The 26,563-nt window shown below is 38.7% G+C and overlaps 1 protein-coding gene across 3 annotated transcripts in view; it reads right to left on the bottom strand.

Annotated features, from left to right (window-relative positions):
* The window catches only part of ITSN1 (intersectin 1), a 169,220-nt gene that overhangs the window by 103,034 nt on the left and 39,623 nt on the right, over window positions 1-26,563 (bottom strand). For all 3 annotated transcript variants that reach the window (XM_065875722.1, XM_065875723.1, XM_065875724.1), the window contains exons 11-15: window positions 23,061-23,323; window positions 20,741-20,890; window positions 20,514-20,654; window positions 12,300-12,387; window positions 12,026-12,165 (exon numbers count right to left, since the gene is read on the bottom strand). In XM_065875722.1, coding sequence (XP_065731794.1) covers window positions 12,026-12,165; window positions 12,300-12,387; window positions 20,514-20,654; window positions 20,741-20,890; window positions 23,061-23,323 — 782 coding nt within the window. The remainder of the gene's footprint in view (window positions 1-12,025; window positions 12,166-12,299; window positions 12,388-20,513; window positions 20,655-20,740; window positions 20,891-23,060; window positions 23,324-26,563) is intronic.

The raw sequence follows: 26,563 nt of genomic DNA, 5'->3' as shown, positions 1-26,563 counted from the left end.
CCAAATATAAAATATATAGCTAGTGGGAAGCAGCCACATAGCAGAGGGAGATCAGCTCGGTGGTTTGTGACCACCTAGAGGGGTGCGATAGGGAGGGTGGGAGGGAGGGAGACGCAAGAGGGAAGAGATATGGGAACATATGTATATGTATAACTGATTCACTTTGTTATAAAGCAGAAACTAACACACCATTGTAAAGCAATTATACTCCAATAAAGATGTTAAAAAAAAAACAATATGTTACTAAATAACCACGAGATCACTGAAGAAATCAAAGAGGAAATCAAAAAATACCTAGAGACAAGTGACAATGAAAACATGATGATCCAAAACCTATGGGATGCAGCAAAAAGAGTTCTAAGAGGGAAGTTTATAGCAATTCAATCCTACCTGAAGAAACAAGAAAAATCTCAAATAAACAATCTAACCTTACACCTAAAGGAAACAGAGAAAGAAGAACAAACAAAACCAAAGTTAGCAGAAGGAAAGAAATCATAAAGATCAGAGCAGAAATAAATGAAATAGAAAGAAAGAAAACAATAGCAAAGACCAATAAAACTAAAAGATGGTTCGTTGAGAAGATAAAATTGATAAACCTTTAGCCAGATTCATCAAGAAAAGGAGGGAGAGGACTCAAATCAACAAAATTAGAAATGAAAAAGGAGAAGTTACAATGGATACCACAGAAATACAAAGCATCATAAGAGACTACTACAAGCAACTCTATGCCAATAAAATGGACAACCTGGAAGAAATGGACAAATTCTTAGAAAGGTATAACCTTCCAAGACTGAACCAGGAAGAAACAGACAATATGAACAGACCAATCACAAGTAATGAAACTGTGATTAAAAATCTTCCAACAAACAGAAGTCCAGGACCAGATGGCTTCACAATGAATTCTATCAAACATTTAGAGAAGAGCTAACACCCATCCTTCTCAAACTCCTCCAAAAAATTGCAGCGGATGGAACACTCCCAAACTCTACCGGGCCACCATCACGCTGATACCAAAACCACACAAAGATACTAGAAGAAATGAAAATTACAGACCAATATCACTGATGAATATAGATGCAAAAATCCTCAACAATATACTGGCAGTCAGAATCCAACAACACATTAAAAGGAACATACCTATGATCAAGTGGGATTTATCCCAGGGATGCAAGGATTCTTCAACATACACAGATCAATCAATGTGATACACCATATTAACAAATTGAAGAATAAAAACCGAATGATTGGGCTTCCTGGGTGGTGCAGTGGTTGAAAGTCCGCCTGCCAATGCAGGGGACATGGGTTCGTGCCCAAGTCTGGGAAGATCCCACATGCCGTGGAGCGGCTGGGCCCGTGAGCCATGGCCACTGAGCCTGCGCGTCCGGAGCCTGTGCTCCGCAATGGGAGAGGCCACAACAGTGAGAGGCCCACTTACTGCAAAAACAAAAACAAAAACAAAACAAAACCATATGATCATCTCAACAGATGCAGAAAAGCTTCTGAGAAAATTCAACACCCATTTATTATAAAAACTCTCCAGAAAGTGGGCATAGAGGGAACCTACCTCAACGTCATAAAGGCCACATAAGACAAACCCACAGCAAACATCATTCTCAGTGGTGAAAAACTGAAAGCATTTCCTCTAAAATCAGGAACAAGACAAGGATGTCCACTTTCGCCACTATCATTCAACATAGTTTTGGAAGTCCTAGCCCCGGCAATCAGAGAAGAAAAAGAAATAAAAGGAATACAAATTGGAAAAGAAGAAGTAAAACTGTCACTGTTTGCAGATGACATGATATTATACATAGAGAATCCTAAAGATGCCACCAGAAAACTACTAGAGCTAATCAATGAATCTGGTAAAGTTGTAGGATACAAAATTAATGCACAGAAATTCCTTACATTCCTATACACTAACAATGAAAGATCAGAAAGAGAAATTAAGGAAACAATCCCATTCACAATTGCAACAAAAATAATAAAATACCTAGGAATAAACCTACCTAAGGAGGTAAAAGACCTGTACTCAGAAAACTATAAGACACTGATGAAAGAAATCAAAGATGACACAAACAGATGGAGAGATATACCATATTCTTGCATGGGAAGAATCAACACTGTGAGAATGACTTCCTCAAAGCAATCTGCAGATTCAATATGCAATCCCTATCAAGTTACCAGTGGCATTTTTTACAGAACTAGAACAAAAAAATCTTAAAATCTGTATGGAGATACAAAAGACCCCGAATAGCCAAAGCAATCTTGAGAGGAAAAAAACAGAGCTGGAGGAATCAGACTCTCTGACTTCAGACTATACTACAAAGCTACAGTAATCAAGACAATATGGTACTGGCACAAAATCAGAAATATAGATCAATGGAACAGGATAGAAAGCCCAGAGATAAACCCATGCACCTATGGTCAACTAATCTATGACAAAGGAGGCAAGGATATACAATGGAGAAAAGACAGCCTCTTTAGTAAGTGGTGCTGAGAAAACTGGACAGCTACTTATAAAAGAATGAAATCAGAACACTCCCTAACACCATACACAAAAATAAACTCAAAATGGATTAAAGACCTAAGTATATGGCTGGACACTATAAAACTCTTAGAGGAAAAAATAGGAAGGACACTCTTTGACATAAATCACAGCAAGATCTTTTAGACCCACCTCCTACAGTAATGGAAAGTAAAACAAAAATAAAGAAATGGGACCTAATGAAACTTAAATGCTTTTGCACAGTAAAGGAAACTATAAACAAAACGAAAAGACAACCCTCAGCATGGGAGAAAATATTTGCAAACAAATCAATAGACTAAGGATTAATCTACAAAATATATAAAGAGTTCATGCAGCTCAATATTAAAAAAACAAACACCCCAATCAAAAAACGGGCAGAAGACCTAAATAGACATTTCTCCAAAGAAGATATACAGATAGGCAAGAGGCACATGAAAAGCTGCTCAACATCACTAATTATTAGAGAAATGCAAATCAAAACTACAATGAGGTATCACCTCACACCAGTTAGAATGGGCATCATCAGAAAATCTACAAACAAATACTGGAGAGAGAGTGTGGAGAAAAGGGAACCCTCTTGCACTATAGGTGGGACTGTAAATTGATACAGCAACTATGGAGAACAGTATGGAGGTTCCTTAAAAACTAAAGATAGAATTACCATATGACCCAGCAATTCCGCTACTGGGCATATACCCCAACAAAACCATAATTCAAAAAGACACATGCACCCCAATGTTCATTGCAGCACTATTTACAATAGCCAGGTCATGGAAGCAACCTAAATGCCCATCAACAGACGAATGGATAAAGAAGATGTGGTACATATATACAATGGAATATTACTCAGCCATAAAAAGGAACGAAATTGGGTCATTTGTAGAGATGTGGATGGACCTAGAGACTGTCACACAGAGTGAAGTAAGTCAGAAACAGAAAAACAAATATTGTATATTAACACATATATGTGGAATCTAGAAAAATAGTATAGATGAACTGGTGTGCAAGGCAGAAATAGAGACACAGATGTACAGAACAAACATATGGACACCAAGGGGGGAAAGTGAAGGGGGTGGTGGTGGGATGAATTGGGAGAGTGGGATTGATATATATACACTAATATGTATAAAATAGATAACTAAAAAGAACCTGCTGTATAAAGAAATAATAAAATAAAAGTCAAAAAAAAGAAGTATCCACCTGAACAATATGTATGGCTTTCCTTTTCATAAACATGACATTGCATAAAGGTTTGTGAAGAGAGAAAAAAAATGAGCGAGCAATGGGCTGGCGGGGGCGCTAAAAAAGACTAGCAGTTAATGAGAATATATTGCTAATTTGGCCATCTAACTTTTCTGAAGGATTACACTGCTTCTGGTTTTTGCCTCAGGCTATCTCTTGGAAAAGAAACACAAAACCAAACATACCTTGATTAATTACTAGAAATTCATGAACTCAACACTATAAATCAAAATAAAACTGTGAAGGACACATCTCCTATTTACAACAGTCTTGGTACTGTTAATATTAAATAGAACTCTTAGGAAATTAATTTAGTTACCAGCAACAGAAATTGCAGGTGTTTGTTTTGTCTAGACCTAATACCTACAGATAGTTAGAAGCAGAAGTGCTTTTATTTTTTCCCCCCACACTCCACCCAGGACACTCAGCTTGAATCTTTCCTGGCTTCCACAAAAAACTTCAATAAATGGCAGAAATCTCAAAGCCTCCAGACCCTCTTGTCCCTGGGAGTCAGCTTGATAAAGGAAGAGTGCAATTGGCAGGTCCTTCTCTAAGCCTCTGTTTACTCATCTGCAAGACTTGGGAGGTAGTACTGTCCTACCTACAGCAAAGGGAAGGCGCTATGAAGAGCAAACAAGTGAATCCATATGGAAGGAAATGCCTTGTAAACTGTCCCGTTTCTATACAAATGTTAGGGGGAGAGGGGAAGTTACAGATTTTACAGATAGGCGTGCTTTTGTATAAATAAACATCACTTTACTTCTCACCCAGGGATATTGTGTAGCACACAATATCAGAATTTTTAAAAGGACTTTTGAGTCTTTAAATATAGTAACTTATCCCAATTAAGTGGTTGTGAAACAAATGGAAAGTTATTAATTAAAGAAAGCCAATCAACAAACCCAACGAAGAGAGGGGAACTCCTATCTGTGTGGAAAAATCTGAAAAATGACCATTTCAAAAGAGAAATTTTACCCATAATCAAGGTAAACTGATATTCCATTATTGCAAAATTAGAAAATGTATTCATTCTTGATGCAAGAAAAATCAGATAAAAAAATATTGACTGGTTATTTAAATTCCGAAAAGGGGTATACTAACATTTAAAAACATGCTTAAATATTACTTCTAAATCTGTAGTCATAATTCAACCAGATAGTAAGTCCAACTCCCCACGGCACAAGGCAGCAGTGAATGTATCATAAGTGCTATAGAAGAGCCAAAGAGGGATGAATTGGGCAGCGTGTATGTGCATGTGTCTGTGAAGGGTGAGGCGATAGGCGAACAAAAAATGGGAGAACTAGAAAACCCTGTGGTTTCTGCAATAGAAATAGCTAACTAAGAATCTTTTCCGATGTCTCCCAAGAGCCTTTGCTAGACACCCATATATTCCCAGAAGGAGAAAACGGACTCCATTTTGTCCTGAAAAATCTGTTTACCCCAAATGTCTCAACTTTATTTATAAAGCAATATCCCATTGTTTTAAATACATGTCATTCTAAAGGATAAAATTGTCAAGGGGGTTGGGTTGGCTAAAGAAGAGAATTAAAAAAAAAAGAAAACATCTTTTTCAAAGACTGAGTTCTGCTTTTGTCCCTTTCCCAAATCACCTTTTGTTAAGTATTTTTGAAAACCCTCAAAAGAAAACCCCACACTATTACTAAAAACTCAACCAACCAACAAGCCTACTGGTATGGAACAGAATCTGATGTACAATGTCTGTTAACTATTTTGAGTCTTGGGAGTGTTCTAATTATTTTTCTACATTGAAGGAATCTGTGTAAAGTTTCCACAATCACAGGTACATTGAATGAGAGTTAGAGCATTTTATTACTTCTGTGCAAAAGAGGTGTTTTCAAAAGGATCATAGAGGTAAAAATAAAATTTAATCTTGAACAAACCATGAAACAGCCAAACATTAATCTACTAACATAAGAAAGCAACACTGTAATTTGAATTCACACTGATTTCTCTTGCTGTCTCTGCATCTCCTCTTTCTGGATCTTTTTCTTTCCTTCCTTGTTTCCCTTCGCATGCATTTTTTTCCTGACTTCTCATTCTGTTCTGCAGTTCCTTCTCCAGATCTTTTCTTTTCTCCCCTGGTTGCTAAACATTTTGCCTTTCACTGCCTTCAAAATGAATGAGGCTGCCATGAAAGCAAGTGTCTGAAACCAAGAGCATAAAAGCCTTAGTTAAGCCAAGAACCTTATTTACTATAACTGGCATTCTCATTTCAACAATTCTGTTCCTAGGAGCAATTTTTAGGACAGGTATCATTACAAGCAGAGTTTATATTTCTAACAGCCTCTTGTGTTCAATTTACAAAGCCTGGATTTCCCAAATATATTAAGGAATATAATTCTTAATTCTGAATTAGTCCTAAATACATTTTTCTAAGAAATAAAATACTATCCCCTTTTGGAATAGTATACTGACTATACTATCTGATGATGAAAATTTGCATATCAACCTAAATAATGACTAAGTGTTGTCTTTCAAATTTTTGCAGCCACATATCAAATTCAATGATCTGAAATATGCTTGTTATAAAGACTACAGTACCTTATCCAGCTTGTAGTTCAGAGCTTTCATCACACACACACACACACACACACACACACACACACACACACACACAATTTGTCAAGAGGAAAGATTCACTCATACTCCAATGATGTATAATAACTAATCATTATTAACTTTTATAAAAAAGGATTAGCGCTTCATGGTAAATGCTGTCTTAGACACTGAGGACTCATCTGCACAGGGAAAACTGAAGCACAGAGCTGGAGATGGTTCACCATTCTTAGTTTGAGAAAGATATGCATTGCCTGAGTAGGGCATGGAGACCTTTAGAAAGAAGTCAAAGTGGATGACGCTGCCCAGGAGAACTGCCAGGCACTACAACACTGCCTCCTGCATCGCCACTGACTGGAAGAAAGAAATCCAATGTAAACGCCATTCACGTTAGGACTTGGCCAGCACACAGTGACTAGATGGGAACCAACAAGGACTCAACTTGCCAACATGAAACACAATATCTAGCCTCTTTGCCTGGATTCTCTTTATTTGGCTGACAATGGAGCCCTGAAAACTATAAGCTGTACTTTATGTTGCTGCTCTGTTATCATAGTGGTCTTTAAAGTATGGAACATTAAGCTATCAGGGCCAAGGAAAACTGTTACAGTAACTACTAACATTGCCAAAGGCAAGCAGTCAAACGCTGCTGTCTAAAAAGTCCCTACTGGTAATGGTATTTGACACTTGGTAGAGCCACAGTTTTACACCTATAGCTAAGCACTGTATATAAGAAAAATAACTATCAGAATGATTCTATGTGCCTAAAAGGCAGACAGATTCTCCAAAAAATGTCGAGAGCTTTAATTTTCCTGTAAAACAAGGTAAAAAGAGAAGTCATAGATACGTGATAATTTTATTTTTTTAATAAATTCATTTATTTTTATTTTTGGCTGCATTGGGTCTTCGTTGCTGCATGCGGGCTTTCTGTAGTTGCGGCGAGCGGGGGCCTCTCTTTGATGCAGTGTGCAGGCTTCTCTTGTTGCGGAGCATGGGCTCTAGGCGCGCAGGCTTCAGTAGTTGTGGCACACAGACTCAATAGCTGTGGCTCACGGGCTCTAGAGTACAGGTTCAGTAGTTGTGGCACACGGGCTTAGTTGCTCTGCGGTATGTGGGATCTTCCCGGACCAGGGGTCAAACCCATGTCCCCTGCATTGGCAGGCGGACTCCTAACCACTGCGCCACCAGGGAAGTCCCAATAATCAATAATTTTAAATTGATGTTTCTAGGCCATGAATATGAGAAGACTTTTTATTCCTTAGCCTGAGAAATATTTGCTGCATATATAACACATTTTAAAAGCAGAAAATTTGATAAACAAATTTGGTCCACTGAATTAAAGCTACTTCAAGAAGGGTTAATTCATCCTGGCAATAATTACTAACAAAATCAATTATTCCTGGTTAAATCATTGGTTAAATTTTTCATTAGATCATCAAAAATTCACTGTTCACACAAAAGGCGTAAAAATACAAAATCTATCAATTGGGAATTTGAGCACAAAAGCTTCAATATCAGAGTGCTATCATTTCCCCCCTTTTTGCTAGATCTACAAAAGCCAAGTTTATTCCCTCTGTTTCCTTTTTTAAGTAATTCTTCGCTTTGGGTGATAAATTAGAAAGACACTTATGTCTTGGGATCAATTTTGGAAAACATAAATATTGTATCTATAAGGAAGATATCTACCAAAATGCATGGAAAAATAGCCTTCTCTAAAAGGAGAAAAAGAGTCCTCAATTTCCATGAGATCAGATAGAAATGTAAAGGTCCAAGATTCTAGAGACCTTATGTTCCACAGCCCTGAATAACACGTCCCCAGAACTGAAGTATGCTTTATATTTTCAGTGGGTTGCTACCAATATGAAACAAATACCTGTTAATCTAACTGCAAAAGTAATTGTTTTCCTCTTTAATTAATGCCTTGAGTTATTTCCATCATTGGTTATCAGATATTGAATTAGGAGGCATAAGTGTAGTTCTTGTTTGAAGAAAAAAGGAGAGATTCTCAAAAGAATGAATCTCAACTAGACACCTGGTAGATAGAACTAATCCAGACTGCATATTAAAAAAAGAATAAGGGCTTCCCTGGTGGCGCAGTGGTTGGGAGTCCGCCTGCCGATGCAGGGGACACGGGTTTGTGCCCTGGTCCGGGAAGATCCCACATGCCACGGAGCGGCTGGGCCCGTGAGCCATGGCCGCTGAGCCTGCGCGTCCGGAGCCTGTGGCCACTGAGCCTGCGCTCCGCAACGGGAGAGGCCACAACAGTGAGAGGCCCGCGTACCGCAAAAAAAAAAAAAAAAAGGAAAAAGCATACCTGCTCTCTAAACTCTTTCTCATTCAAGAAACTAAATATAATTATACTTCCCAATCCCAGTCTTATGCTTAAGAATCTGGGCTAAAGCAGGGTGCTATTGTTCCCATGACCTTATCCCTAAGGAACTGGACATGACCTTGAGTGTGCATCAAAAGAAGTGAATGGCTTATTGTAAGCAGTTTTGTATCAAAGGAACTATGAGAGTTGGATTTTGCTAAACGGAACCCTCATTTACGGAGCCAGCCATTGAATATAGGTTTAATGTTCCAATCAACTAATTTTAAAACTTTGCACTCCATAAGGTATTTCTCCAGTGTCACCATATTAGCTGATAATGAGTGAATTAAACTTTCTTTCTCTAGATGAACACTCTATACGAATATAAAACAAAACTAAGTCCAAATTTCTTTTCTCTACTCTCCAGGCTGGTTTCCTTTTAGGAGAGGAAGGTTTAGGATGGAGCAAATTCACACCATCAAATTCGATGTGTGGAATGACTGGGCAGTTGAACTGTTTCACTGTCAGCAAGGTAGAAGTAATTTTTGCATCATTAGTGAAGATGCTGTAGAGGCACTGCTGTATCAAGGGAGACATGGAAGAAATCCCAAAGGGTCAGAATGTGGCTTTCTTGGTCCATCACAAGAAACTACAGCTGTTAGTGAATATATGCTCTAAAGTCAGAAAAAAAAAAAAGCTTCATATTCTCCAAGGTGACTACAACAAAGAAAAATTGGCAGGAGATACTCAATGGATACTTAAATCTGCCTCTGAGTTCTCTCAATCAAATTATAAATCTTTTGATTCTTCAATGTAACTGTTTCTGCTTTGATCTCACCAGGTTTGAGAGGAATAATAGAAATAATAACCGTCAGGTAACATAATATAGTCACTAAGTCCTCCAAACGAGTTTTAAATAACAAAACAATATAGTTACATACTGGCTTGTGATTTTTTTTTTTACTCTCCACATTGACTTAAATTTAAAGTAATAATGGAAAACTAAAATAAAAATTACAACAGAAAAGAATGTTATTTTAAAAATAAGTATATTTGGAAAAGGGGCTAGTGGAATAAAGGGCTAAAAAATTAGCCTTTGTATAAGCAACTCTCTGATACTGAAGGCAGCATTAGTCAACTAAACACAGTAACAGTGACAAACACCACATTTTAAGGGTGTTCTCTATAGCAATGACAACAGTAATCCAATAGCCGAAATACAGCCAAAATAATGTGTAAGTCATCTAGGCGTTATCAAAAATCACCCACCAGGGACACTTCCCGGGTGGTGCAGTGGATAAGACTCTGTGCTTCCCAATGCAGGGGACCTGGGTTCGATCCCTGGTCAGGGAACAAGATCCTACATGCATGCCACAACTAAGAGTTTGCATGTTGCAACTAAGGAGCCCTGGAGCCACAACTAAGGAGTCCACCTGCCAGAACTAAGACCCAGTGCAACCAAAAAAAGAAAAAAATAATCCACCAGAATACCCCTTCCCCCTTCCTTCCTTCCTCCCTCCCTTTCTCTCTCTCTCTCTTTCTTTCTTTCTTGCCACACTGCAGCTTGTGGGATCTTAGTTTCCCAACCAGGGATCGAACCTGGGCCCCTGGCAGTGAGAGCGCCGAGTCTTAAGCACTGGACTGCCAGGGAATTCATCAGAGTATTGTTTTCTAAAACGTGTGAACCTTGTTTTGGGTCAAACTTCTATAGAAAGGAATCTTAAGATTAAGGCAGAAATCTAGAGTACTGCCTGGGTTCAGAAGATACCTGAATACTTAACAGTTTATAATCCAAGAGACTATTAAAAAGGACTACAAGGGCTTCCCTGGTGGCACAGTGGTTGAGAGTCTGCCTGCCGATGCAGGGGACACGGGTTCGTGCCCTGGTCCGGGAAGATCCCACATGCCGTGGAGCGGCTGGGCCCATAAACCATGGCCGCTGAGCCTGCCTGTCCAGAGCCTGTGCTCCACAATGGGAGAGGCCACAACAGTGAGAGGCCCGCGTATCACAAAAAATAAAAATAAAAAATAAAAAGGACTACAAGCTTGCACTAGTGCCATATTCCTTTTGCTTGAAATAGTGACAAGTCATAAGAGAGTTAACATGTTTCTACTGTACTTATTCTAGAGAAGGAGAACTGATAGCTGTCCTTCCAATACTTACATGTGACACAATCATACGTGTACGAATATAGAAAAAAAATATAGTACATACACACATGCACACAAATACATATTCTGTGTAAGCATGAAAGCAAAAAAAACCCCAAACACTAAGTTTACTCAAATATTTCCCCTAAGATCTCTTTCCTGGAATTGTATAATTGAGAAAAGCTTATTACTTATTACTCTGAAAAAACAGTACAAATACTTCAAACTCAAATGTCTAGACAATTTGGCCTAGAATCACAATTCAAAAGTCAACTAAAAATCTCAAATATGCTTTCTAATTTGTTTTTCTATTTCTACTAATGAAGAATAGGATTTTAACTTTTTCCTAGTGTCAAAAGCTAAATTGGTCAGAATCAAGTATAAAGGATTTTAGGTTGGAAAAAGAAAATATTTGAGAAAAACAAGTGTAAAATCCAATTTTTTATAAGGACATAACTGATTAAAAACGCCAATATCTACTTAAATCTACAGTATATGATTGTTATTGATAGGAAATGAGCTGTTTGCACTCCAAGATATTTTATTACAAGATAATAATCAAGATGATAAAGTTCTAAAGTTAAATCAAAAGCACCAAATCAGAAAAAGGCTGTGATCTAACTACTTTTACATTCCCCAAGAGCTTTGGCATTTTCCTGAGTTTTACTGTGTAAATATGACAAAACCATACACCACTTCTGCCACAAAGACAAAAGCAATTACTCCATTAAACAATAATATTTTAAAATGTGAGGTGACAAAATAAAGACTTATATTCAAGTACAGTCTTGAAGGTAAGAAGTGGAAGAAAAATTCTTAGTTTTAAAAGAGACAACAGTTCCTTTTCAGTAGTCTTCAAAGAACATAAGAAAGATGAAGCTTTTGGAGCCTAGCTTTTGGAAATTCAACTTGATGTAGTTCTCTACAGATAAAAGGATGAAGATGTGTAAAAATGTAATTCAGGTAAAAGACAGATGTCATGTTGGGGCCATTCACTCAGCCCTAATTTAGAGATGCCAAATTCATTTTTATATTTTAAAGGAGAATAATTCAACTTAGATTGTTTAATGTTTATCTGTAAATGTGAAGGCTTTCATGAAGGCTGACAAACCAGCCTAATAAATTTTTCTGCCTGGGATCAAATATCAACTAATCATCTGGCCAGTTAGAGAAATTAAAAAGTAAAACATACATGTAGGCACACACAGAATAGTTACCTTCAGTTGATTATTGAAAATATCAATCTCCTGTAGTTTTGATCTAGTTTCTTTCTCCACTTCATCCAGTTGGTCTCGTAGCTGCTGCCGAGCTAGTTCTTTTGCTTCTAAGGCTCTTTTGAGTGTAAGAAGTGAATCTCCTATTTTAGAAAAGCATCGCAAGATAAGAAAAACAAACTGGCAGTGAGTAAAAATGGTTTTTAACGTTCTCATTTCAATTAAGAAAATTATTGCCAGTAAAAAGGGAAAAAGTCAACTTTTATAAAACACCTACTGTGCAAACTGTTCTGCTGAACTTGTTTTAATTGGTCATTGAGTATCTGTTTTTCTGGAATAAGTCTTCCAAGCATTTGCTGAGACTCCTAGGAGAGAAAGAGAACACAACAATGAATGATGGAGAAAACCACCATGTTTCCTCATCCCTCAAAGACTCTCCTAATCTCAACCTGAATCCTCTACAGTGAAACTGTCAGGGTGGTTTCACAACTCAGCAGAGAAAATGGAAAGCAATGATCTCTCAATTGCACTGGGATCAAATGCAACTGCAGTGACCCTGCTGTTTGCAAACTGACTCAGTAGTTTAAACAGGAACTGTTCTGTCCTGAACTTTGAGCCTTAATAGGGTTGAACTGGATTACCATACACCTGAAGTTGGAAACAGAAATCAAAAAAGGACTTTTAACAATTAGAATCTTAGCTGCCATATATGTTTGTCCAACACTCAGGATAGAGGCACAATTTTAAACAGCTACACAAAAATCTTGAACCAACTATTTTTTAACTGACATAGATAAAAGCTAAACCACATTGTACAAGCCTATTTGGAGTTTTCATGGGTGACTTGACAAGCAATTGTATTTGCCTAAGTTCAGCTGAAATTATTCAATATAGTTTCTACACATTTTAGAAAAAGGACAGATTTTCCAGACTTTATTAAGGAATATTTGACTTTTATTTTTACTTTGATTTGAGAAAAAAATCTCTGTGTATTAACTTTTGGTTTGAAAAAATTAAAATGTCAATTAAAAATTTTCACTAGAGGCTAAGAACCAGTCCCTTTCTGGAACAACCACCTTTAGATATAGACTGGCTTGTGTGTAATAAATCTTTGTGTACTATATGTCTGAACAGTAGATACAGTTCAATGGAGAGGATTTGGTAGCATCTTCTCATATGAATAATCCACACAAACACATATACCCCCCATCCCCCCAAATTTGAACAAAACAATACAAAAGTCGGTCATTTTCCCAAAAAAGCATAGCCAACTAAGCTTCTCCTCTTGTTCTCCTTGCTAAATTAAGGCAAGGCCTCTTACCCAATCCCAAAGATTCTTTCCTGAACCAGGACAAACAATGAAGGATCAAGATGAAGCCTGGCTCAGATCACTCAGATTGTTTCATTTATTTAAACGTTACTTTTAAATGGACTACCTGAGTTTCAAAAATAGGTCAAACCAATATGAAGGGCTACCTGACTCATTTGCAGAGCAAGAATCTGCTAATTACTGTAAAGAAAGGAAACAGATTTCTCATGGCCTACTATGTACCTGCCTTTCTTCAAACCATGTATTATTTTTAACTTCACTACTTTTTCAGGAACCTTGATTGGTATTTTATTATCAATAACAATATACTAAGCATCAATCTTAAATAATAAAAATATGTTTGGACACAGCGCATTCAGTGAGATAATAAACAAACACATGGCCTTCACTCCTAAATTTTCAACGGAATATTTTATGAAACTTCTCATAAACAGTTAATGAAAGACACAGAAAAACAGTTACCACAGAAAAGAATACACTTTTAAAAGGTGCATGCATTTTAAAGTATTTTCAAACAATTTCTAGCAGTGAACTCCTGATACTGTTTACATTATACGTCATATCCTAATATCTCAAATTGATTAGGACTTCAGTGATAATCAGTAAGGACACAGAAGACATGAACGACATCATGAATCAACTTGATCGACTGACATTTACAGGACACCCTACCCAACTTCAACAGAGTACACATTCTTTACAAGTGCACATGGAATATTCACCAAGACAGATCAAATGCTGGGCCATAACATAAGTCTCAATAAACTTAAAAGGGTTAAAATCATACAGAGTATGTTCACAGATCATATCATAAATAAATCAGAAATCAATAAGACAAATGGAAAAAAAATCCAAGCATTTGGAAACTAAACAGCATAATTCTAAATAATTCATCAAAGAAATGACAAAGGAAATTTTAAAAAAAGGTTTTGAATTGAGTGGATTTAAAAATACAACATATTCATATGGCTATGACAATGCTTTGAAGGAATTATATAGCTTAAAATGTTATACATTATCAGAAATGAAGAAAGATCCAAACTCAGTAATTTAAGCTTCCTCCTTACGAGGCTAGAAAAAAGCAAATCAAACCCAAAATAAAGAGATGGAAGGAAATAATAAGAAGCCTAAGTCAATGAAATAGAAAACAGACACACCACAGAGAAAAAAAAATCTATAAAACCAAAACCTTTTTTAAAAAAACCAATCAATAAACCCAATATGCTCCTAGCTAGATTGATGGAGCAAAGGAGGAAGAGGGGAAGGGAGAGGAGGAAGAGGGGAAGGGAGAGGAGGAAGAGAAGGAGAAAGGGGACGGAGAGAAGGAAGAAGGAGAGGAGGAATTGGAGTGGGAGAGAAAAGATACAAATTCCCAATATCAGGAATGAAAGAAGTAAAATCACTACAGATACTACAGACTTGCAAAGAATAATAAGAAAATATTATAAACAATTTTATACAAATAAATTTGTTAACTTAGATGAAATGTTCAAATTCACTGCAAGATACAAAATTATCAAAACAGACCAGAGAACAAATAGAAAACTGGAATAGCCTTGTGTCAATATCTATTGAATAAATTTTGCAATTAAAAGTTCTACCACAAACAAGACTCCAGACCCTGAAGGCTTCACTAGTGAATGCCACCAAAAATTTAAGGAAGAAACACAGTTAACCCTCAGTATCCATGGGGGATTGGTTCCAGGATCCTCTCAAGAGCAAAATCTGAGATTGCTCAAGTCCCTTATATTAAAATGGCATAGTGCAATCAGCCTCCCAAATCCTTTAATCTGCACATTTGGACCAACTGATCTGATACTGGAACCAGATAACTATTCCAGGAGGTGAGAGAAAGTTTTATAGAAACATACAGGATTTTTTTTTTTTTTTTTGCGGTACGCGGGACTCTCACTGCTGTGGCCTCTCCCGTTGCGGAGCACAGGCTCCGGACGCGCAGGCTCAGCAGCCGTGGCTCACGGGCCCAGCCGCTCCGCGGCATGTGGGATCCTCCCGGACCGGGGCATGAACCCGTGTCCCCTGCATCGGCAGGCGGACTCTCAACCACTGCGCCACCAGGGAAGCCCAACATACAGGATTTTAAGAGACAAGCTGATGGGGTTAGCTAGGAAGGCAGTGTAGTGTCAAGGTTGAGGTTGGATGTAAAGTCTTGAAGTCACATAGATCTGGATTCGAATTTGGATTCCTGTTTCCCAGCTAGAAACTGAATGCCAGAAACTGATTCTAGAATGTTCCCTTCTCGAATCTTCACTTTCTCACGTATAACACGAGAGTAATGATAGTGCCCTTACCAGATTACTGTGGGACTCTATTAAATATCCACATTAAGGTCTTAGCAGTGAGCACACTGGCACATGCCAGGCTTTGGATAAATGGTAGCTACCACTACAGTCAGTCCACCACATCTGGATTCAACCAGCCTAGGATCGAATTTCAATTCAAATATGACAATATGGAAGAACTACTGTACTATCCGTTTTACATAAAGGACTTGGTGCACCCACAGATTTTGGTATCCCCAGGCAACTTGGAACCAGTGCCCCCACAGATATCAAGGAAAGACTACCATCATATATTTTTAGAAACTAAAAGAGAAAAGAATACCCTACAGCTTAGTTTCTTATTTATTACCCTGATACCAAAGCTAGACAAGGACATTATGAGAAATCGATAAACTAATATCCTTCAAGAATTTCAATAGAGACCCCTAATAACAGCAAGTTGAATCCAGCAAAATGTTTGTTAAACAATAATACACCATGACCAAGTGCAGTTTACCCCAAGAATGGAAGGTTGGTTTAACACTCAAATATCACCATATTAACAAAATAAAGGAGAAAACAAACACATAAACATCTCAGTAAATGCAGGAAAAAAGAATATGACCCAATTCAACACCCATTCATGACAAAAACTGTCAGCAAACAAGGAAAAAAAGGGAAGTCCCTCACCCTAAAAAGGGCATCAATCAGGGCTTCTCTGGTGGCACAGTGGTTGAGAGTCCGCCTGCTGATGCAGGGGACACGGGTTCGTGCCCCGGTCCGGAAAGATCCCACATGCCGCGGAGCGGCTGGGCCCGTGAGCCATGGCCGCTGAGCCTGCGCTTTCGGAGCCTGTGCTCCACAATGGGAGAGGCCACAACAATGAGAGGCCCGTGTACCGCAAAAAAAAAAAAAGGGCATCAATCAAAAAACACCCTACAGCTAACATCATACTTCATGGTGAGAGACTGAATGCTTTGCTCCTAAGATCAAGAACAAGACTCTCACCACTTCCATTCAGCATAGTACTAGAGGTTGTAATCAACGCAGTTAAGACAAAAAAAGAAATAAAAGGTGTATAGATTGGAAAAAAAAAAGTTATGGTGGCACAGTGGTGAAGACTCCATGTTCCCAATGCAGGGGGCCCGGGTTCAACCCCTGGTCAGGGAACTAGAACCCACATGCATGCCACAACTAAGAGTTCGCATGCCACAATTGAGAAGCCCGCCTGCCACAACTAAGACCTGGCGCAACCAAATGAATAAATAAATATTTAAAAAAAAAGAAAAAGAAGAAATAAAGTTATCCTTATTCACAATGTTTATGCATGTAGAAATTCTAAGGAAGCTACACTAAAGCTATTAGAACTAATAAATGAGTTAGGCAATATCACACATATAATGTCAATATATGAAAATGAATTCTGGTTCTATATACTGGCATCAAACAACTGTAAATTGAAATTAAAATATGTAATACACAATAGCATCAAAAACCTTGAAATAATTAGGGCTAAACTTTACAAAATATGTACAAGACTTGTACACTGAAAACTACAAAACACTGCTGTAAGAAATTTGTAACAACCCAAATAAAATTAAGAGATATACTATTAAGACTCAGTATTGTTAAGATGTCAATTCTTCCCATACTGATCTATAAATTCAATGGAATTCCAATAAAAACTCTAAGAACTTTTGTAAAAACTGACATGATGATTTTAAAAGCTTCTGTGGAAATGTAAAGGACCTAAAATAGCCAAAATAATTTGAAAAAGAAAAATATTGAAGAACTCACACTACCTAATTTCAAAAATTATTATAAAACTAAAATTATCAACAGAGTGAAATACTGGTGAAAGGATAGACATAGATCAAAGGAACAGAAGAGAATCTAGAAAAGATTTTTTACAAATGTGGTTAATTGATTATCAACAAGCTACCAAGGCAATTCAATGGGGGAAAAGGACAGTGTTTTTAATAAATGTTGCTAGAACAACTGGGTGTTGGTATGGAAAAAAACGAACCTCACCCCTTACCTTACACTTAAGGTAAAAACGAACCTGAAATGGATCACAGACCTAAACATGTAATATAAAAGGGTAAAACTTCTGGAAGAAAAGATAAGAGAAAGTATCTGCAACCTTGGGATAGTCAAAGATTTCTTGCATCGAACACGGAAAGTATAAACCATAAAAGAAAAAAATGAATAAATTGAACTTTCCCAAAATTAAACACGTCTGCCCTTTAAAGAACACCATTACAAAAATGAAAAGGTAAGCCACAGACTGGGCGAAAATGTTTGCAAAACATCTATCTGACAAAGGACTTCTGGGACTTCCCTGGTGGCACGGTGGTTAAGATTCCACGCCCCTAATGCAGAGGGCCCAGGTTCAATCCCTGGTCAGGGAACTAGATCCCACATGCATGCCACAACTAAGAGTTTGCATGCCACAACTAAGGAGCCGGCAAGCTGCAACTAAGGAGCCCTCCTGCCACAACTAAGGAGCACATGTGCCGCAACTAAGGAGCCAGTGAGCCACAATTAAGGAGGCTGTGAGCTGCAACTAAGGAGCCTGCCTGACACAACTAAGACCCAGCACAACCAAATAAATAAATATTTTTTAAAAAAAGGATTTCTTATGAGAATATATAAAGAACTTTGATAATATGCTAAACAGCCTACTAAAAAATGAGCTAAAGATTTTTTCACAAAAGACACACAGAAGAAGATGCATACTAATACACATATGAAACAATGACCAACATCATTAGCCTTCAGGAAAATGCAAATTAAAGCCAAATGAGATATTGTTACACACCCACCAGAGATGTTAAAATTAAAAATAATGGCAATACCAAGTGTTGACAAGAATGAGGAACAACTGAAGGACTCATACACTCCTGGTGAGAATGTAAAATGGTACAACCACTTTGCAAACAATTTGATAGTTCCTGATAGAGTTAAGCACATACTTACATGACATAGTAATTCCACTCCTAAAATTTAACCAAGAGAAATAAAACACATTTCCACATAAAGATGTATAAGTAAATACTCATTGCAGCTTTATTCATAAAAGTCCCAAACCAGGGACTTCCCTGTTGGCACAGTGGTTAGGAATCTGCCTGCTGGTGCAGGGGACACGGGTTTGATCCCTGGTCTGGGAAGATCCCACGTGCCGCGGAGCAACTGAGCCCTTGCACCACAACTACTGAGCCTGCGCTCTAGAGCCCACGAGCCACAACTACTGGGCCCGCGAGCCACAACTACTGAGCCCGCGCACCTAGAGCCCGTGCTCCGCAACGAGAAGCCACTGCAATGAGAAGCCCGCACACTGCAACAAAGAGTAGCCCCTGCTCACTGCAGCTAGAGAAGGCCTGCGCACAGCGATGAAGACCCAACGCAGCCAAAAATAAATTTAAAAAAAAAAACAGTCCCAAGCTGGAAAAAAACCTACATGTCCCTCAACAGGTGAGGGGATAAATAAGGAAATACTACTCAGTGATGAAAAGGAACAAACAACTGATTCACTCAACAATATGGATAAATCTCAAAAAAAGCATGCGGAGAGGAAGAAGCTGAAATAAAAGTCACAATGTTCAAGGGACTTCCCTGGTGGGGCAGTGGTTAAGAATCCACCTGCCAATGCAGGGGACACAGGTTCAAGCCCTGGTCCGGGAAGATCCCACATGCTGTGGAGCAACTAAGCCCGTGTGCCACAACTACTGAGCCTGCGCTCTACAGCCCATGAGCCACAGCTACTGAGCCCACATGCCTAAAGCCTGTGCTCCGCAACAAGAGAAGCCACCCAACGAGAAGCCTGAGCACCGCAATGAAGAGTAGCTCCCGCTCGCCGTAACTAGAGCAAGCCCACGTGCAGCAACAAAGACCCAACGCAGCCTAAATAAATAAATAAATAGAAAGAAAGAAAGAAAACGTCTCTGAGAACACAGAGGTTTTAAAACGACTTACAAAAAAAAAAGTCACAATGCTCAAAACTGATCATATTTCATGATGATATGCAGAACAATATCTACATGAATTCGATGCCCCCTAGCTCAACACTTGAAACCAAACCAGGTGATATTGTAACAACTTGGTGGTCAAGGTTGGATAGGTAATAAAATGAAAGCAGAACTGCTTAGAGTACTCCACTGTCTCCAACTGTTGTGTATACATACATTTCTGGAACTCCCCCTAATATACTTAACTGCACTTCTTTATTGTGCTCATCACCGTAAAGCCAAAGTCCCATGAATGGACTATAGGCCCTGTGTGATCCAGCCCCCACTTGCTCCAACCATAGTGGTCTCCTTGCTGTAACTGGCATCCCAGAGACCAGCTACAGCCTCAGGTCTGCTGCACTATTGTTTCCCTACCTATAACTTGCTCTGCCAGATATTCACATGGCTCAGCCACTCATCTCTTTCAAGTCTTTGCTCAAAAAGCATGTTCAGAGAGAGGCCTGTCCTGACCACATTACTCAAAATCACAGCTCTCCTTACTACTGGGGACTCTCTTCCCTACTCGCTCTCCAGAGCAACTTTTCATCTTCTAATAGAGTACATACTTGTTATTTTATTAGTGCTTGTCTCCCCTGCAAACAGAAGGTAAGCTCTGTGAGGGCGGGGTTCCTGTCTCTGCTGTCCACTGCTGGATCCTCAGTGCTTACCAGAGCTTGCATTGAGCTGGCATGTAGCAGTCTCGGCAAGTGTGCTGAGTTACTAGACAACCTATTTTCAGGCAAGGACCTTGTCTACTTCATCTTGGCTTCCCAGTGCCTATTAGATGCTTGATGTTTGTTGAGTGAATAAATGAATGAGATGAATCAGAGAAAGGCATGTAAGCCAAAAAGCTTTTAAGGGACATATTTTCTCACCTGTAATTGTTGCTGTAGGTGGGTGATTTCAGCAATCCTCAACTCTCTAGATTTGTTTGTGCTCTCAATTTCTTGCCTTTGGGTTGTCAATCGACATCTGATATCTTGAAGTTTTCCTTCTAGTTGATGCTTCTTATCATTCTTTAACAAATGAAAAATAATAAGAATTATTAGCATTTTAATGGTTCAGTGTAAGTAGATTCCCAAAGCATAATCAAACTACTCACTAGAGCTTCTAATTCAAATTCCAAAGTCTTTTTCTTTGCTTTCAGCACAACTATGTCCTCTTGTTCTTTGTTTCTTTGATTTAATAGTTCTTGTCTTCGATTCCGTTCCCATTCAAGCTGTCGTTGCCTTTCAAGCTCCCGTTTTGCAGCCTATGACATACACAGACGATTTATCAATTGTTCAGTTCTTATACTCTTCAAGGTCTCTTAGTAAGCATTACATCTAGTAAGTCTTTTCTTTTAGGGGTGAAATATTATTAAACATTACAAGAAATTTTTATTTTAAAATAGCAGAAAATTTTTATACAAATATAATATTCCTTCTATGGGAAAACAGAGAATATTGAGAAAGGCTATTATGTTTACATGAGCTGAGAACAGACTGGATTGTTTCACCACTGACATTCAATTCTTTACGCTAAGGATGCTTGGTGTGCTAAAATAAGCTGCTCTTCCTTATTTACGGACTCATAAAAAACAAGGAAAATTAATCTAGTAAAATCAAGCCAAAAACCCCAGAACAAAAAACAAACAAAAAAAGCTTTCTTCCATCAAACAAGTAATTATTATTTCTTCTGTCACATGAGAGATTATTATTTGTCTCAAGCTTTAGAAGTCTGTAACCCCCATCTCCCTAATCATTCATTTCCTTTTTAGCACAGAAGGTTCTGTAATTTCTCTGGCAACGTCAGCTCTCTTCAACGCTGACTCTGATGGCTGCTAGGCAGAGTAACTGTGGGAGCACCTGGCACTCTTTATCGTATTGTAATTGCTTCTTACATACCTGTGCTCCAACTACACTGTAAGGGCCTGGAGGACAGGTGGAGTTCCTCTTTATCACCATATCTCCAGGGACTATCAATGCCTGGCACATGGTAAATGTCAATTAAATAATCTTGAATAAACACTCTAAAATACTTTTTTTTTAAAAAAACTTTGAAGAAGGAAAGGCTGTCTACCTTTTGGTTGTCATCCTGGAAATGAAAATCCTGTTAGTATCTGTGTGTGTCTGCCCGAATGAAAGGGAGCTTATAGCTACAAGTTTTCTAAAGCAATCATCAGGAGATGAAACCAAAGTATTATTTTTTCATAAAGACAAATCCCCCATCTTTAAAATACATTTTATCCACACAAGAGAATCATGTCATTTCTTCTGTAACAATATACTAGGACTTCCCTGGTGGTGCAGTGGTTAAGAATCCGCCTGCCAATGCAGGGGACACAGGTCCGAGCCCTGGTCCAGGAGGACTCCACATGCCATGGAGCAACTAAGCCCATGCACCACAACTACTGAGTCTGCACTCTAGAGCCCGCGAGCCACAACTACTGAGCCCGTGTGCCACAACTACTGAAGTCTGTGTGCCTAGAGCCCATGCTCCACAACAAGAGCAGCCACCACAATGAGGAGCCCGTGCACCGCAACGAAGAGTAGCCCGCACACAGCAATGAAGACCCAATGCAGCCATAAATAAATTAATTAATTAATTAAAAAAAACCAATATACTAAAATTGGAAAGACAGACAGGAGATAGGCTTGGCCCCTATCCAGGTATGGCACCAAATTTAGGAAGCCATCCATAAAATACAGTGAAGATTACTAGACCTATTTTCTAAAGTGGAAAAAGAAAAAGATGCAGAACAATAAAATTAGTGTGATACCATTACAGTGGTTCCATAAAACAATTTCAACTAAACCTTCAACCTCTCCACCATATAAACCTTTTTGTTTCTATATTTGTATGTGAATGCAGAAAAAAGCCTAGAAAAAAATACTTAACTGCTATCAGTGGTTTGTTACAAGACTGTATTATCAAAAACTTGTACATGAATGTTCATAGGAAGAGTATTCAAAATAGCCATAAAGTAGAAACAACCCAAATGTCCACCAACTGATGAATGGATAAATTTAAAATGTGGCCTATCCATATAATGGAATACTATTCAACCACAAAAAGGAATAAAGTAATGATTCACGCTACAACTTAGCACGAAAACATGCTAATCGAAAGCCAGACACAAAAGGCCACATATTATGTGAATCCACTTATACAAAATGTCCAGAATAGGCTAACCTATGGAGAGAGAAAGGAAATTCGCGGTTGTTAAGGGCAGGAGGAGGGGGAATGGGGAGTAACCGCTTAATGGGTAAGGAGTTTCTTTTTGGGGTGATGAATTAGTGGTGACGGTTGCACAATTTTGTGAATAACTAAAACTACTGAATTGTAAAAAGAAAAAAAAGACTGTGTTAATATATTACTTAAACAGCTCTGGAAGAGCACAGCACGTGTGTTCATGACGGGGCTGCTCCCCAGCTGCTCACCTCTCGCCTCTCGATTTCTTTCCTGCGCTCCTCCTCTCTCTGACGTTCTAGCTCCCGCTGCTTTTCCAGCTGCTTCTCCAGCTCCAGTTGCCTCTTGCGCTCCTGTTCCTGGCGTTCCCGCTCCTTCCTCTCCTGCTCCGCCCTCTCCAGCTGGGCCAGGCGCTCTTGTTCTTTGCGCTGCTGCTCCAAGAGCGCTTGTCTCCGTTTCTCCAGCTCCAGATTGCCACGTTCAAAGTTCTCACGCTTCTTATCTTCAAAGGTTACTTTAAAACAAGACGTAACGATTAGGAAAAGCCATGATTTTCAACATAGTATTTTCAAAGGGAAAACTCAATGGCATATTGGAAATGTGTAGTGTACCTGCAAACCTGAACTCCCAAAGCTTCTTTCTCACCTGTGCCCTCGCTGATAAGCACTATGAACGTGCCCTTCACCCAGCTTCTTGCTTATATACTCTCCCCTCCAGATGAACCACATCATAGTGTTCGAAATGCCAAACGCGGTTTCTGGAATAATCTTTTGACAGCAGTTCTGCATCATCACCCAACCTCCATACCTTCCCTGTCACTCTACCCTTTCCCTTTTCTATGACCTGGATTCAGCAATTGACCCCTTGTCACTTCTGTACCACAAATCTTTCCCTTTCTACCTCTTTTTTCTTTGCTTAAAACCGTGCTGTTGTGTCTTCAATTTTAACAAACAAGACAGTTTCTGAATGCAGAGGTAAGAAGGTAAGTCTCCTCCTGGGTTTCACACTAAAGAGCAGGTTGTGCCCTAATCATCATGGAAATGATACTCCGTAAATTATTTTTTCTAACCCATTACTCAGTTTCCTTCTTTGAGAACACCAATTATGAATTTTAGAACTATCCCCAGGTCAGTAATTGTCTTTCTCTGATCCTTGCTAACACTGTTTACATCCATTTTATTTTACTTAAAAAAAAAGTTCCATCCACCACATCCCTTACTATGTTTTCAGCAGCGTCTATCCAGTTTTGTGTTTGCTTCACACGCTTCTCCTTGGAGCCAGCCCCAGACAAGGGAAGCTCTCACTGCCAGCCTGTGCAGTATGTCATTCCCATTGTTCCCAATCTATTTCAAGGGCCGTCACTTCACACACTGTCTTGAGATGTGTAGCTGTGAGCATCCTTTCTTGGCTTCTTCCCACATTCCTGTCTGGCCTTCACTGAAAACAGACCTTCCTTACATACTGTAGTTAGATTAGAGATCAGAGATGGCAAGCAAGTTTTACTTTCTTGTTCTTCTGGCTCCTTTTGTGATTTCAGAACAGGCAGCAACCATTTTACTCTGCCATCTTAAAATCGAAAGTCCCCTCCGTCAGAGAAAGGAATGAAGTAATGATACATGCTACAATGTGGATGAATCTCAAAAACACTATGCTAAGTGAAAGAAGCTGGATGTAAAAGGTCACCCACTGCATAATACCATTTATATGAAATATCCAGAAGAGGTAAATCCAAAGAGACAGAAAGCAGACTGGTGATTTCCAGGGGCTGGGGAAAAGGGAGAATGGAGAGTGACTAGGTATGGCCACTGTTTTGGACTGAATGTTTTCCACCCCACCAATTTATAGGTTGAAACCCTAACCCCCAAATGGGCTGGTATTTGGAGATGGGAACTTTTTAATTCCAGTTAAGATAAGGTCATGACGATGGGGCCCTCATTATGAATTAGTGGCCTTATAAGAAAAGGAAGAGAGAGCTATCTTTCTTTTTCCATGTGCACACACCGAGGAAAGGCCATGTGAGGACCTAGTGAGAATGCAGCCATCTGCAAGTCAGGAAGAGTGCCCTCACCAGGAATGGAAGTGGATGGCACCCTGATCTTGGACTTCCTATCCTCCAGAACTGTGAGAAATAAATTTCTGCTGTTTGAGACACCCAGACTATGACATTTTATTATGGAAGCCCAAGCTGACTTAGATAGCCACTGAACTGTACACTTCAAAATGATCAATTTTATCTTAAGTAAATTTTACCTCAATTTAAAAAAAAGAAAAAAACTGAAAGTCCCTATACATCTTTTTAATTCCAAAATCTGGCCCTATTTCTGGTACACAGAGGCACATAATAAATGGTTGTTGAAAGAAAGAATGCACTAACCCAAAACTCTAATACTGTCACATCCTGTTCAAAACTTTAAATGAATGTCTTCTACCAACAGAAAAAGAAAATTCCAAATCCTAAGGATTCCTGTCCTTATTTGCTTTAAGACTTTACTCCCATTATTATCAACCTGAAATGTTCCTCCCTTCCACTTGTAATGACCCAATTACTCTTCAAATCTCAACTCAACTGTGACCTCTTCCATAGAGATTTAATTGCTTGTGTATTCCCCAGTCTATGCCAACCAGCTATAAGTAAGCTCTGCTGTGCATCTATAATTCTGTCTTCAGGAATTTATCATACTTATGCACTGCTTTGATGATTGTTTATATGGATGTCTTAAATCCTCAGTTGTATTATAACCTTCTAGAGGGCATGGACCATGTATTATTAACATTTAGATTCTTCACTGTACTCAACACACTTAAACAAAGAACATTTTCAGTAAGCAGTTTATCACTGAACAAAAAGTAATTTAGTTAAAGAGGAGACTAGGAGAGCTAGTGTCCTGAGCAGGTCAATTATCCCCTGAGCACTTTAAATGCAACAAAATGACAATGACAGAGTATTAAACATAAAGAGGTTCCATAATAAATTTCATTAGGGTGTCAGTATCAATTGTCATCTCATCATTAATAATTCATAGCTACCATAGAATACTTTAATAGTATGATGAATTTATCTTTGTAAATGAGGATAATTTAAATTAGGTTCATATTAAATTTAAAATAACTTCTTGTTATCAAGGAGCTTCCGATTCTATAACAACATGAGAAAACAACAGTAGGTAATTTTACATTCTATTTCTGCACTGGTGGTATTAAGCAACCACCTTAAAGGCTTATCAGTTTTGAGCATTTTATAGATAACATTTATAAAATTTTTGTTAAGTGGTAAATAATCAGATTTCAATTTAAAAGCTAGAACAAGGGTGCATTAGCAGAGTACATAATGTTCTTATTTCTATACATATATTCAAATCCAAAAGCATATGAAAAGTGTCTCCTTTCTGACTAAGGTCAGTTAAAGAAACATAGCAAGGGCTTCCCTGGTGGCTCAGTCGTTAAGAATCTGCCTGCCAGTGCAGGGGACACGGGTTCGAGCCCTGGTCCGGGAAGATCCCACATGCTGCGGAGCAACTAAGCCCATGTACCACAACTACTGAGCCTGAGCTCTAGAGAGCCTGTGAGCCACAACTACTGAGCCCACGTGCCACAACTACTGAAGCCCACGCGCCTAGAGCCGATGCTCTGCAATAAGAGAAGCCACCGCAATGAGAAGCCCGCACACCGCAACGAAGAGTAGCCCCTGCTCGCCACAACCAGAGAAAAGCCTGTGCACAGCAACAAAGACCCAACACAGCAAAAAAATAAAATA

The sequence above is a fragment of the Phocoena phocoena genome, chromosome 4 (assembly GCF_963924675.1).
Source record: "Phocoena phocoena chromosome 4, mPhoPho1.1, whole genome shotgun sequence".
Taxonomy (NCBI): domain Eukaryota; kingdom Metazoa; phylum Chordata; class Mammalia; order Artiodactyla; family Phocoenidae; genus Phocoena; species Phocoena phocoena.
The sequence above is the reverse complement of the archived record's forward strand: the minus strand, read 5'-3'. Positions and strand labels throughout refer to the sequence as shown.